Below are 13,840 nucleotides of genomic sequence, written 5' to 3'. Positions count from 1 at the left end.
TAAAAACTTGGAAAAAAATGTGGTTATGTGGCTTTGATTACAATGAAACCTCTCCAAACCAGTTTCATCTGGGAAAAAAATACTTCACATGGAGTTGCCATTTTCAAACATGCTGGCTAGATGTCTAGAATGGTCTTCATCCCCATCTTTCACACCCAGCTCAGGTCTCACTTCCTTGAAGCCTTCCTCAAATCCGTCTGCACTACAAGAATCTAACTTTGAAGTAATAAGGTTGATTTTAGTATGGGTCCAAATAGCACCCAAGGCAATCTGAAAGTTAACTATAGCCAATGATGTTACTCCCAAGGTAACTAATTTGATGATTAAAAGCTTTCTCTATATATATATTTAATTTTTATTGGGGATACTGGGGAACTGTTTTTCCAGGACCCATCAGGCCCATGTGAAGTCGTTGTTTTCAATCTAGTTGTGGGGGACACAGCTCAGCTCCAAGTCAAGTCTGTTTCCAGTCTAGTTGTGAAGGGCGCTGCTCACTGGCCCAGGTGGGAATCGAACTGGCGACGTTGGTGTTCAGCACCGCATTCTAACTAACTGCACCAACCAGGTGTCCCTGGGCTCTGTATGTCAATTCTCTGCTCCATAGTAACTTGGGTTCTAAAATTCAGCATTTGAAAGTTCTCTAACTGTATGTATTCCAACTAGACTCTACTCCCTAAGGCAACTCTTATAGAAATGGCCCTTCAACTAAAATGCTGAAATTAGCTTACCAGAGGCCAGAGAGGCTGTGGTAGATAGATGATCCTCATTATTTGCGGATTCTGTATTTACAAATTCACCTACTCACTAAAACTTATTTGTAACCTCAAAATTAATACTTGTGGTCCTCTTGCATTCATTCATGGCATGTCTAGAGCTGCAAAAAAAAAATTGAGATGCCCAAAGGGCCTGTTCCCAGCTGAAGTGGAACAAGGTGATGGTCTGCCTTCTTGTTCTGACCCACATTATGAACTAATGTCCTTTTTGTGGTCTAGTTCGTGGTCAGTTTTGGCAGTTTTGTACTTTTTGTGGATTTCATTGCTTAAGATTGCCCTCCAAGCCTATGAAGTGCTGTTTAGTGTTTCTAAGTGACTGACAATTCCTTTAGATAAACTTCATTCAGGCATAAATTATAGTGCTGCTGGCCATGAGCTCAGTGTTAATGAACAAACAATGTATATTAAATAAGGTGATTTAAATAGAAACACATGTATAACAAGATTATGTATTGATCAGTTGACAAAAATGTTGTGACCAGAAACCCACAGGAATCTAAGCCTGTATTTCCCCCAGGAGCAATGTTTCAGTCTTCGCTAACGTTTGCTGGCAACGTTATAGAAGTAACTGCTGTGAATGAGCCTCTACTGTCCATTCTCATATATAACGGAATACTTTTTGATACACTGGATTTGAAGGTGTGAGGTTGGTTTCTGCTCTCAGACTGCTTACATCTACCCTGTGCCTTTACCTCCCGTCTGTTCAAAGGAGAATTTCAGTTAGCTCAACTTATCTTATTGGACCATCAGTTTGGTTCTATCAGTCGTCCTTTCTTTGATTTTCCACCTAGTAGGTAGCTTGGTAGTTCCATAGAAAATTATACTTGTAGTCATAAATTGGCATTCAGATACATATTATTTTTGGGGGAGTTTGGAGAGAATGTGCCAAGGTTTGCCAAGCATCTCATGAACCTAGATGAGTCCGGCATCCAAGTTCTAAATTACAAAACAGAGAACATGTACTGGAACTAGGTAACTAACAGAAGCACAACCGCCCATACTCAAATGAAACAAATGGTCTTTGGCAGTGTAATTCCAAACCCAAATAGAGGAGTGTGGCCTCACAGAAAACTTCCTGGCTGGAAAACCTTTGCCCTAGGGATACAACAGGATAAAATAGACACAGTTCAAGCACATATTCTGCCGAAGGTTAAGGAAGTCGGGTCTCTGTAGGACTTGGCAAAGAGGGTTGACTTCCTCCGTTATGCAAATAACCAAGGGCTTTCCATGGCCAGACAATAAGGTTTTACAAGTCTGCAGGGGCTAAAGAAATCCATGGGATTTCCAGTCTGGGGGCAGGCTGACTAAGCTGAGTCCAAGGCGGAGGCCATAATGGCAGAATCCGCACTACCAGCACAGAGTGTAGTAGTTACATGTCCTTCCAAAGGTGGCGATCTGAACTGGCCTTGGAGGGAGGCTGAAGCACTGAAATGCCTCTGGCTCTGCTGGGAGCCAAGATAAAAGCCTTTCCCGCATGTCTGTAGTTCCGTCAGACTTGTATGGAAGGAAAGAAAAAATTAAAATTTAAGTCAGTGTGAAACAGTCCCCAATTAGAGGTACAGGGATTTGAGCATTTCTATTTCCTGCTTAGTGACTGTGACCATACTGGGGCCTTGCTTTCTGAGTGACAGGTAGAACAGACAAATAGATTTTTCTTTCTGACAGAAAAAGAAAACCCAAAACAAAATCTCGGACCCACCAGTAGACTGAGAGAAGAGCAGTATGTTCCATAGAGACATTGGTCTAACTAAAAAAACAAACAAAAAAACACCTGCTCTTTCACAAATCTTTGTATATTCACCGTATCTGGAATAGTTGAAGGTAGGAACCAATTTCAGAAACCCTGAACATTCTCACCAAGTAAGATCAAATACAGTTCCACATCTTACTTCAAGAACAAAGGCTGAAGAGGTGGATCAAAAAGGAGAGGCTCAGACACTTTAAGAACAAAACAGGTATATTTCTATTGGACTACCTGATACAGAGGATAGTGCGGTGTGGATGGATAGCAGGAATGACAAATAATACAAATATATTTTATTTGAAATAAACAAAAATGCTTACACAGCTCAACGTGTCACTTGGAAACAAACTCTTGCTTGACTATGTTACTGAGCGAAAACAAAGCTGAAGCACAAACACCCTTCTTTTTTGACATGTAGATGGAGACAGGTAGGAAGACACTACTTGGTTTTTAAAAAACTGACCTTCCCTTTAAGGCCTGGTCATAGAAGTGTAAACAATGTAAATGAACCCACCATGTCAGTCGTCATAGCCTCTCTGTCACCTGTGTATTTGGAGCTCACACATACACCTGCCAATATACCTGGGAAGGGTTGCTGTATCACAGTTACATTTGAGTTCTTGGCAGGCAGGACTGAGGAAAAGTAATTTGGAATAAGCTTTACATCACTAGTATAGAACAAATCACTAGTAGTCTCTTAAATAACAGGTTACAACAGAAAGATACTGCCTGGGAGTTCTCCTTTTCACTTTGGTTCATGTTTAGATTTTGTTTGTGAGTCACATAGTTGTTTGACTCATTTGCTTATAGTACCATCCTGCCAATAAGCATTAAAGCAGAAGAAACCTATTGTTTCTTCAACATCTGTCTTTTTCAAGTTTGATCATCTACTACATCCCTCACACGCCAGCAGTTCTTGAATATTAAAAAAAAAAAACAAATAAGAAATGGGTAAAACTCTGCTAAAAATGCAGATGTCTGTAACTATAATGGTCCTAGGTGGGGAGGAGACGACCAGGGAGGGGAAAACTGACACGTTAATGAGCAGGGAATGTGGTTCAAGTCTTTGGAATTAAAAACAACTTCCCCAGAGAAGCTGGCTATAATGGGGTTTCCAGGAAACTTCCTCTGCCCTCCTGGAAGGACCTGAAAACCCCCAACCCAAACTTGTGAAAACTACAGTTATGCGATGCTATAAATGATTAAAGCAGTCAAGGGAGAAGGATGAATGTGTCTTCATTCAGCTACAGTTGGGAGCGTAGCCTCTTTAGCTGTTGGTGGATCAGTATAAACCATGGAAGTACCAGGAGTGTTTTGAAGGTCAGGGGTAGAAAAGCACTAAACATATTACCTGTCTATATCAGTAAGAGGGCTTCATGGCTAGGGAAATTTTCTAAACAGTAAAATGACTCCAGGATAGGTCTCTCTCGCTCCATCATTAAATGAGGCAGAATTTAAAAGAAAACAAACAAACAAAAAACCCCACAAGATTTACAAGTAGATATAGTAAAAACAGAAAATTACAAGGCATAAAAAACAAAAGTATCAAGACAATGCTATAGGTTCAACAGTATTCCATGAGGCTACAAAACCTGTTAACTTTGAAAGCCCTAGCAAAATATCACTCTTGTTTATAAATCACTTATTTATCATATGACCACATGTTGAATCCTTTCTTTACATGGACTGAAGAATCCTACATTCAGCTTTTAAGCATTCTGCATCTCCTTGCCAATCTTGTAGCTGAGTATCTTGTTCCAATCGATCTTGGTCCGGGTGACCGGAAGCTGCCGGCGCAAGGCCTTGAACGTGGTATCTGACATTGTCTGATAGTTTTCACTAATTGCTGTCTGCAAGAAACAATTAAGATAAATTGCTGGGACAGACAAGGAATGACTGTGAGTAGGAAAGTAACTAAGGTCAAAGGACATCTTTGAGTCCCGTAAGGACAGACAGGTCGTATTAGTTCTCCTGAGCTCCTCGCCAATCTCTGAAGTGGGTTGACAAGTCCACCTATACTATTTCTAAATCGAGGGCTATAGTTCCTTCCAATGTCGAAACCTTGCCTGTGAGCAGAATGCCAAGTTGCAAGGTCTGCAAATTCTCCACACTCAGTAACACTGAACACACCTGTATATTTATGTTAAACGGACACAGAGAAGTCTAACAAAAGACGTTAACAGCAAAACAAGGTAGTAGTAGATCTAGAAAAAGCAGTTCCAAATCCTCTTACCTGGTACTCATTTTCTGCATGCTCTATGATTTTAACAAACTCCCTGGCAGTTTGGTCTTCATTCTAATGGAGGAAGGAGGAGGGGAAAATATGAATTTTTTTAAAAAATGTGTAAGCAATGAATATAAAGGTAATTGAAAAGTCCATCTTCACTAACATTTGTACAATTTATAGTTCATCAAGTGTTCTCATGCACATTATCTTTGATTCTCACCACCTTGTGAAGTAGATCTGTTATCATTCCCTCTGCTTTGCAGATGAGAAAATAGAATCCTCTTAAGTGATGTGACCAAAATTATACAAAAATGGGATCTGAATCCAGGTCTTTGCCCCTCCCCCCAAAAGCCATGCTCTCTGCAATCTACCACAGTCTGCCTAAAAGACACGATCATGATGTCCTGAGATTTTCATGCCTTAAAAATATCTCTGGTTTAAGATGATATAAACAGTGCCCTCAGACATCAGTCATATATGTTAAGCTCACATACTCCTGTTTGCTACTTACAATGCGAAACCAACCTATCATGATTCAGACATAAAATGACTTGAATCTCTCTCTCTCTCTTCCTTTTACCATTAAGTACAATAGAATTAAAGGTAAGAGAGTAAGATTTAATGCCTAGAGCTAGAATCAGTTCCAAGATTCTTTCAAATAGTCAAAACTGTTTTATGTTTCATACTACTACTAAGACAAGGTTACTTGCCCTATTTGCGTGTGCGCGCTCTGTCTCTCTCTCATGTGTGTACAATGCAGTTTCATAAAAGCTACATGTGTGATGATTTGATCACTTTGAGGGCTAATGGACTATGTGAAACACACGAGAACCCAGTTCTTTTATTAAGTCAGACACAGCACAATTGGTGGAAATGTAAATCAATGCCATTCTTTTCACTAATTTATTTTTGGTTTGAAAAACATAGTTGTTTTTCATGAAAATGTTCTTTAGGATAACAACTAATGAGTTTATTACTGTTATTTTTAAATAAATATTTTAACATTTTCAGTTTTTATTTCTTTTTTGTATTTTTTAGAATTTTCAATTACAGCTGACATACAATAATATACTAGTTGCAAGTATACAACATAGTGATTAGACATTTATATACCTTACAAAGTGATCATCCCAATAAATCTAGTACCCATCTGGCACCGTACAGTTTTAAATTTCTAATAAGGTAAATATTGATAGATATAAAACACATAAACAAAAGCTATTTGAGGGTGCTCAGTAACTTCTAGAAATATAAACAAGTACTATGAATACAAGAAAAATTATGTCCCTTCTTTCCACGTACAGGACACAATACTTTTTGATGGAATATTCCTAAAAATGTTATTTCTCTAATATCAATGCAGCCCGATAAGATTTAGTTTGGCAATCTTCCCTTCCCCTGGTAGTTACTGATTGAAGTTAATGCTGTCTTTGAGCATTCTCACAACCAAGAAAAAGAGAAAGAAGGAAGTTTGAATTCTCTAAGCACACTATTCTGAGTCAAAGACTAATATAGCTGGTTGGTTCTATACTCTTAGAAGCTGCCAAAATCAAAGCATTGGAAACAAATTGAATTCCTCGTGGAGAACCGGTACTCAGGATCAAAACTAAATTTTTAAAGAAAAAACAAGGTTCTAGTGAGACAGACACGAAACATTCCACACTCACCGCAATAGTTACAGAATCCTGTACGTCTTTATGACTAACCAGCTGGACGTTGCCATCTTCATAGTAGTGAACCTGGTGAGACAATGTTGGAGCAAGTTTATGTGCAGTTCACACAGAGCCCTACTGCTCAGTTCATACAGATCCACACCTTCGGGCAACTCTGAACCAATCATTAATGTGACCAGTGGTAATTTACAACGGTGGTGAAAATTCACAGAACACTTAGGAAGTTTAAGAAGTCTCTCTTCCTTAGCAGAGAAAACTGATTATTAGCTAAGTTCAAAAAACATTTATTGGACATCTCTCCTCGCGGATGCCAGAGTTTCAGCGGGAATAGGGATCGGAACTTGCTCCGTGGCGATGTTCGTCCTCTCTGTAAGCCCCACGCTTCCTAGTCCCGTGCAGGAATTAGGGCCTTGTCCTTTCCGGCTCCTCCACTCCAATCCACAATTCCCTGGAGCTGGACGCCTGCATCAGACCATCCACCCTCATCCCCACCTCCAGGATCAAATGGAAAAGGCCGTGGCGGTCTGGGGCCGTTTGCAGCTCCCCCATGCTGGACGTGTCCGGTTCTTGCACTGGTGTCGCTTCAACAGTTACTCTCAACATGTGTGGGGGGAGCCATTTAATCATTTAGATTTTGATGGAGTTCATCTTTCTGCAACCCCAGAGACTGTAACTCAAACACCCCACTCGAGAAGTTCTGAAACTATGAGTCTTGCGGTGTGCACAAAGCCAGGGATTTCCAACAACATAACCCTTTATGCACAGATTGATGGCTCCCAAATTAATGTACGGAAGACACGTGCTGCAGGGCCCAGGGGTTCCTAGTTACCCAGAAGATAAACTTTCAAGTCTGTGCCCCTCTTTGGAACATGCCATTTCCCTTCTCATCTAGTACTCTATGAGAATCAAACCCTTCTTTCAAAATTCAGATTTAATTCCCACTTCGTGGAGTCTTTCCTTCTCTCAGCAGAATGGCTTTGTTCAGATATTCGCAAATATTTGTTTAAGATGATCTGCTTCTACTTGCTAGCACACCCAAAATATTAAAAAGACCAAAAAAAAGATTTTATTATGTCTTACTGCATTTTAGGAACTGTGCTAGGCATTGTGATGCAAAGATCTGAAATAAGATTCCACTCTTACCAGTATTAAAATAAAATAATTGAAGAGTAGTTTTTCTCGTGAAAACCAAGGAATTTTAATGGCTCCCAATCCCTTACATATCTTTCAATATACACTATCATCCATATTGGTAAGTAGATTTGACCAAGTGCAGGAAAAATTTAACTGAGGGTTGAAGACATGATTGAAAAATATTCTCATGCTAAATTAAGACTACAAAAATAAGACAAAAGTAGTTCTGAGATATAAGGTAAAGTGGGGTGCTACAATTATGAAAACAATTAGCAAGAAGGAGGGGTACACTAGAGACAAACTAACCAATGGCATAAGGCTCAGTCACCCTAACATGGCCAATACGGGCCATACAGATAGGATGAGAGTATCCTTTTGTTAAGTACATTAGAACCGGGTCTTGAAAATAGGAGTTGTCACCTAAGTAGACAAGGTAGAGAAGTGTATTTAGCAAGGGGACAAAAGTACAAGAGAATAGAGCAGAACTGGTCTAGTTTTGGGAAGAATATAGAACTCATTGCAAATGAGTATGTATGGAGGTGGGGAGTGTGACAGAAGTAAGTAGAAGACAGACTGTGAAGAGCAAAAACCGCCTTATGAACCATGTTAAGAATTCACTTTATTCTATTAGAGATGATGGGGACTCAGGGAAAGGGAATTTTAAAAAAAAGATTATCCTGTGGTATGAAAATAAAGTAGAGGGAGCTGAAATTGGGGGCATAATGCTCGACAGAAAAGCAGTCCAGATCATGGCTGCTTCCTTCATCTAGTCCACACTACCAGGAGATATTTGAACAAAAAGGAATGTTTTGAGAGACGAAGCAGAAAGGAGAAGAAAGGAGTAATACCCTGCACCATGGCTGTTATTTACTGAGTCCTTATTATGTGTTAAGCAAAACGTTTTACTTATTACTTGTATTGTCTCATGGATTCTTTACAAAAATTCTGAGGTAGCGACCACTGTTAATCCTATTTTACAGATGAGAAAACTGCGGCTTGATGCAGTTTAATAACTTACGCACTTCCACATACCTAAGAGGAGGAGGAACTAGGATCTGAATTAGGTCAAATCTCAGAACTAAAACCATATCCAACATGCATAATATCTCGTAATGCTATGTTTTGTCAAAATGTTAGAAATTCTCCGATCCAGGTAAAAGCCAAGTATCTCATGAGGGACTTACTCTTCTAAGATATCATTAGAAGGGGATAAAAACTGCCAAGCTACATCTAGGCAGAAACCAAGATTCCGTTGGCAACGAAAGGACTTCCCTGGCAATATGAACCCACCAGATAACCTTGTATGAGGGACAAAAATAGGTGTCTTCCTCATTGGGGACAAACAGCTGGCTCTGTCCAGATGGGCAAAAGAAGCTAGATTTTCCATACCCTATCCAAACCCTTAAATTTGCTCTTTTGGCTTTCTAACAGAGGTTAAAGAGGAAAAGACAATTTAAGAATACACTGAAAATCAGGGAGTTGATAAATGCCAGTAATACTTACATGCAAAAATCAGAACAGTGAAGATTTGGCCAAAAAAGACTGGGCTAAATAATGATGACATATAAAGTCTAAAATTGCAACAGATAAGGACAAGGATATTCAAAATCCAGGTGGGTCACACCCAAACACTAGTTTTGTTTGATTATATTTGAGACGTATCTCAGATGGAGGTATGCAGGGCACGTCTTTTTTGTCTAAGAATAAAGACTGGGCAGTTGGTTTGAACTTCTATCATGTTTCTTGGGAACTAGGACATGGATAAGAATATAGGGTAAGGCGGGTAAGTCTTGCTGTTGATGAACTCAAAAGAAAATTCTAAAAATAATCAATTTCATTAACTAATACACTTGTGATAAATTAAGCTTAAATTCTACCTGTTTCAAAACAAAACTTTCTTATTTTGGGGTGGAGAGCAAACCATTTTACTGAGGAGCCTGGGAGAGGCGTCCAGGGCTGGAGGGACAATGAGATCCCATCCTCAGCATGGCTAGGATCGCCCCAGCGTCACAGCTGCCAAAAGCAACAAAACCGTTTCTAGGTCTCATCTGCTAATAAAAATGTCAGCATGACTATTGTCAACATAAATCCTAAGAAAGTGCTGCCTACAGAATAACCAAAAGGCTAAAGATCTTAATGACTTTTCCAAATAAATCTCATGCTGATTTTTAAAAGATATGTAAATGAAGTAAGCCTTTTCCCAAAGTGTGATCAGTCTGTGGATAAAAGGCATGCATGAGGTCTGAGTACTGGGCTGTTATAAAGTCTTATCAGAAACCACCGCCCTTTGTGATCTGTGCTTTTAATTTATGAGTTTGCATTGGCAAAGCTGAAACACAAGTAACTATTTCCTTCTAAAAGGAAAATAAATTTGCTTATATACATTCATAGTAAAGCTGCCAGGTTAACGCTGATTCCATAGTTATAAGAGGTCTACAACACAGGGCTAGTCACAGGTATGGTTAACAAAAATAGAGTATGTTGTCTTAGGTTGGACTGCCCCAGATGTGGACCCTGGGATAAAGATTTGACAGGAAGTAGTTAATTTGGGAGGTCATCTCAGGAAGCACTAGCAAGGACTGAGGCAGTGTGACACAGGAGGGAAGGAAGCGTTACAGGCGCATTAATGAGCAGGTTACAGCTGTGGGCACTCGACTCCGAAAGACTAAGGAGAACACGCTTCAGACTTGTCCCACCTGAGGGCTGAGGAAGCTGGCATATTTATTTATCTACCAACTCTTGTATGGCACTAAGGGCTGCTGTAGAGCTGTGAACTTAACACTTCCAGCCTGCCTCATCCGAGACGGGCACGCTCTGGTGGCTAGGAAAGCTCCCAGAAGAGAGCCAGGTACCTGTACAGCACGAAGCTATCTGAAAAGACTGGTACAGATGACATCTGCTGCGTGTTTTGATTAAATCACACCATTAAAAAGGGAGCTGCTAGGTAGCCGGATGGCTCAGTTGGTTAGAGTGCGAGCTGTGGGTTCGATTCCCACATGGGCCAGTGAGCTGCACCCTCCAAAACTAGATTGAAGACAACGAGCTGCCGCTGAGCGGACGGAGGGATGACCGGATGGCTCAGTTGGTTAGAGCGCGAGCTCTCAACAAGGTTGCCAGTTCACTTCCCACATAGGATGGTGGGTGCGCCCCCCACAACTAGATTGAAGGACAATGACTTGGCGCTGATGGGCCCTGGAGAAACACACTGTTCCTCAATATTCCCCAATAAAAAAATTAAACAAAGGGAGCTGTTGCTAATTGTTATTAAAGCAAGATAACACAAGAGGTGCAATTAGATACTGAGCTTCTCAGTTACCAGTAACTATTTAATCTGATTTCAGAGTTATTGGGCTTAAGAATGAAATCACCCTGAAATTTGAAAGTCAAACCTCTGCTAAGATATCAGAAGTCAGTCCAGGTAGGCAGGTAACAAGTTCCTTAGTCACCTGCCTGTCTGTCCTGACCCCAGCATGAGAAATCTACTCTGCTTGGTTACTTGTATTCCGTAACATGTAACACCTGATCATTCTTTCCAGTTCGTTTATTTCCTGGATTTTAAAACCTTCTGTCAGTACTGTAAAAACAAAACAAAACAAAAAAACCCATTTGTGTAGCTTTCTTCAGACCTAAGAGTTAAGTTTTATATATAGATACACACTTAAATAATATACAGGAACGACCCTAAGTAAGTTATAGTAGCTGCTGTAGTCACTTCTTAGTAATTATTTAATTTCCTAGAACTGCTATTTGATAATGCCTGGAAAGATCTTAGGTTATCTTTGAAAAATAACAAGCAAGCAGTACACGCCACATGGCTATCCTTTGTCAAGCTCGAATAGCTCTGTTTCCCCAGGAAGGAAGCTTCTATTTCTATTCACGACCATTGCTCTCCCTTTGCATCTACATACAGTTGTCCCTTATTTCTCATACCAGGACAAATTCCGACTTGCATGTTTGTTTTAAAGATGTGACGTTTTAACATGGCCTATTAACATGTTGGGATCTCACCTGAATCTTAAGTACTCCAACCACCTGGGCTGTAGGTGGTGTGATGGTGAACTTCCATTCTGATCTCCAACGACCATTCCTATTAAAAGACACACACACATCACTGTAGAATTAGCAATAAGCATAAGAAGGAGGTGATATCCCACTGAGAATGTGGGAAAGAGGAAAAAACAAGTAATTTCCAGTTTGACAAATCCAAGACTCTGTTCACTTGAATATAAGTTTGTATCCAAGTGGCCTAATCATAAGCCTTTTGAAAGTTACTTTGACTTTCATTTTTTTATGTCGGAGTAGAAAACCATGCCTATTCTGTTCATGAGAGGCTCTTTCATAGGTAGATGGGCTGCTGAATTATGCAATTAACCAAACCCAAGTAAAACTCAGACTTTCAACTGCACACTTTATTAATCACTTAGTTTCACTCATATGTATTTTTTTAAACGACAGATGATAAAATCTTAGCAGCGGAAGGAATCTAAATGATGTCTAAATCCCTAATTTTGTACATGGGGAACTGAAGCTTCTAAATCAAATAACTTATTCCAAGCTAGTTAGATTAAAAATCAAGTCTCAACTGCTGGTTTGGTTCCTTTCCAATACAAATTAGATACAAATAGAAGAGAACATCTACTTTCTTACCAGAAGTTTTTAGGCTGAAACTGGTGGCTTTCAATACACGCAATAATGGTCTGTTGCCCATCTATAGTTTTAGCATAAACCTATTGTTTAAAAAAAAAAAAGTTAGGCTCTGAAAATCTATTTGATTTAAACAACAAACACTATACAAAAAGCGGTGTAGTGTGCTAAATCGCTAAATCCTTGGGGGAGACAAGAATCAGACAAGATGAGCTGACAACTCACAAGAGTTCATGGGATATGAACACAAAGCAGAACACGTTAAATTCTAGAGGAGATTGTGGTACAATGAATACAGGGGGAAATACTGCTCTTGGTTTAGGGGAGGTGCCAGTTAGGCTGGGCCTTATAAGACAGATGAGATTCTGATAAGCAGAGTCTGGGAATAAAGATGAATAAGCAGTTCAGGTAGGAAACTGGGGGTTTGTTCAGTGAATGGCAATTAATTTTAGAGGTTAGAAGGGGTGTGTGAAGTGGACTAGTGGGAGACAAAATAGGATGAAAGATGTAGGCCATGTAGCAATAGATGGCAATGGACACCAAAACAACACGACCAGAACTGTTATTACAGAAGAATAGTCAAAATTGGTTAGGAGGCCACAGAATTCATCTAGGTAATAAGTAGGGTAGTGTCAATGGATATCAGGATGCAGAAGCACAATCAAAAGTCTAGCAATATATTGCAAGTGAAGGGCAAAAGAAAAGATGGAGCCAAAGTACTTGTATGCTTCGATGACTAGAAAGATGGTGGTGTCATTAACAAATAGGGAAATTCAGACGGAGAGATCCAGCTAGGAGTCAGAAACACCAATTGTTCCTTAGTGTGGGAGAGGTGAACAAAAATGTGATCACTGAGGGAAAGCAAAAATAAATAAATGGTGCCTTATAGCCCACAAAACATTTTTACATGTATTTTCTCTTGCTTTAACAAATCGGTGACACACAGTTATCATCTACTGATGATAAAGTTGAAGTTCATAGAGCTTCTTGCCCAAGGTCATTCAGAGAGTATGTAGTAAACATAGAACCCAAACCCATTGCTTTTCTGATACCAAATTCTGTTACATTCCCTACGTTAAATAAACTATGAGTGTTCAAGAGAGAGAAATATAGTAATGGGATGGGCCTACACTTACAAAAATAGGGGACAAGGAAAGAAATAAGTAGAGACAGAGAAAGAATAATTAGAGAGGGTGCTGACACAGTAGTCTAAACAAAAGATAATTTCTCTAAGTAGCTAGTTGACCTCCGTGTGAAATGCCATACAGAACTAAAAACGGAACACTGCGTCTGGCAATTCAGGAACCATTAATAACCTCAAAAAGCAGTTTCTGTAGAATTGGGACTGAAGCCAAAATTCACAAGGTTAAGAAGTGGATAGGTAATAGGAAATGATACTAGTAGAAGCAGAATGCTCCCTAGTTGGTTGTATAGTAGAGAAAGGGGTGTGGCTAAAGATGGAGATAGAGAGAGAGAGGGAAAAGGAGAGAGAGAGAGAGAGAGAGAGATATGAGGGAAGGAAGTGGAAGACAGGGAAGAAGGGCAAGGCAGAAAGAGAAATAACTTACAGGAATTATTATGACTGAGGAAAAGTTTTTCCCCCACTTAAGGATAGGAGAAAAAAACATTTCTAGGACAAGAAATA

General features: G+C 39.7%; 1 protein-coding gene across 1 annotated transcript in view; it reads right to left on the bottom strand.

Annotated features, from left to right (window-relative positions):
* Positions 1–2,709: 2,709 nt before the first annotated feature.
* CAPZA1 (capping actin protein of muscle Z-line subunit alpha 1) overlaps positions 2,710–13,840 on the bottom strand; it is a 35,820-nt gene continuing 24,689 nt past the window's right edge. The window contains exons 6-10 of the mRNA XM_033092528.1: positions 12,199–12,278; positions 11,560–11,638; positions 6,412–6,483; positions 4,751–4,813; positions 2,710–4,367 (exon numbers count right to left, since the gene is read on the bottom strand). Coding sequence (XP_032948419.1) covers positions 4,227–4,367; positions 4,751–4,813; positions 6,412–6,483; positions 11,560–11,638; positions 12,199–12,278 — 435 coding nt within the window. The 3' untranslated portion in view covers positions 2,710–4,226. The remainder of the gene's footprint in view (positions 4,368–4,750; positions 4,814–6,411; positions 6,484–11,559; positions 11,639–12,198; positions 12,279–13,840) is intronic.

Source organism: Rhinolophus ferrumequinum, chromosome 22 (assembly GCF_004115265.2).
Source record: "Rhinolophus ferrumequinum isolate MPI-CBG mRhiFer1 chromosome 22, mRhiFer1_v1.p, whole genome shotgun sequence".
Taxonomy (NCBI): Eukaryota; Metazoa; Chordata; class Mammalia; order Chiroptera; family Rhinolophidae; genus Rhinolophus; species Rhinolophus ferrumequinum.
The sequence above is the reverse complement of the archived record's forward strand: the minus strand, read 5'-3'. Positions and strand labels throughout refer to the sequence as shown.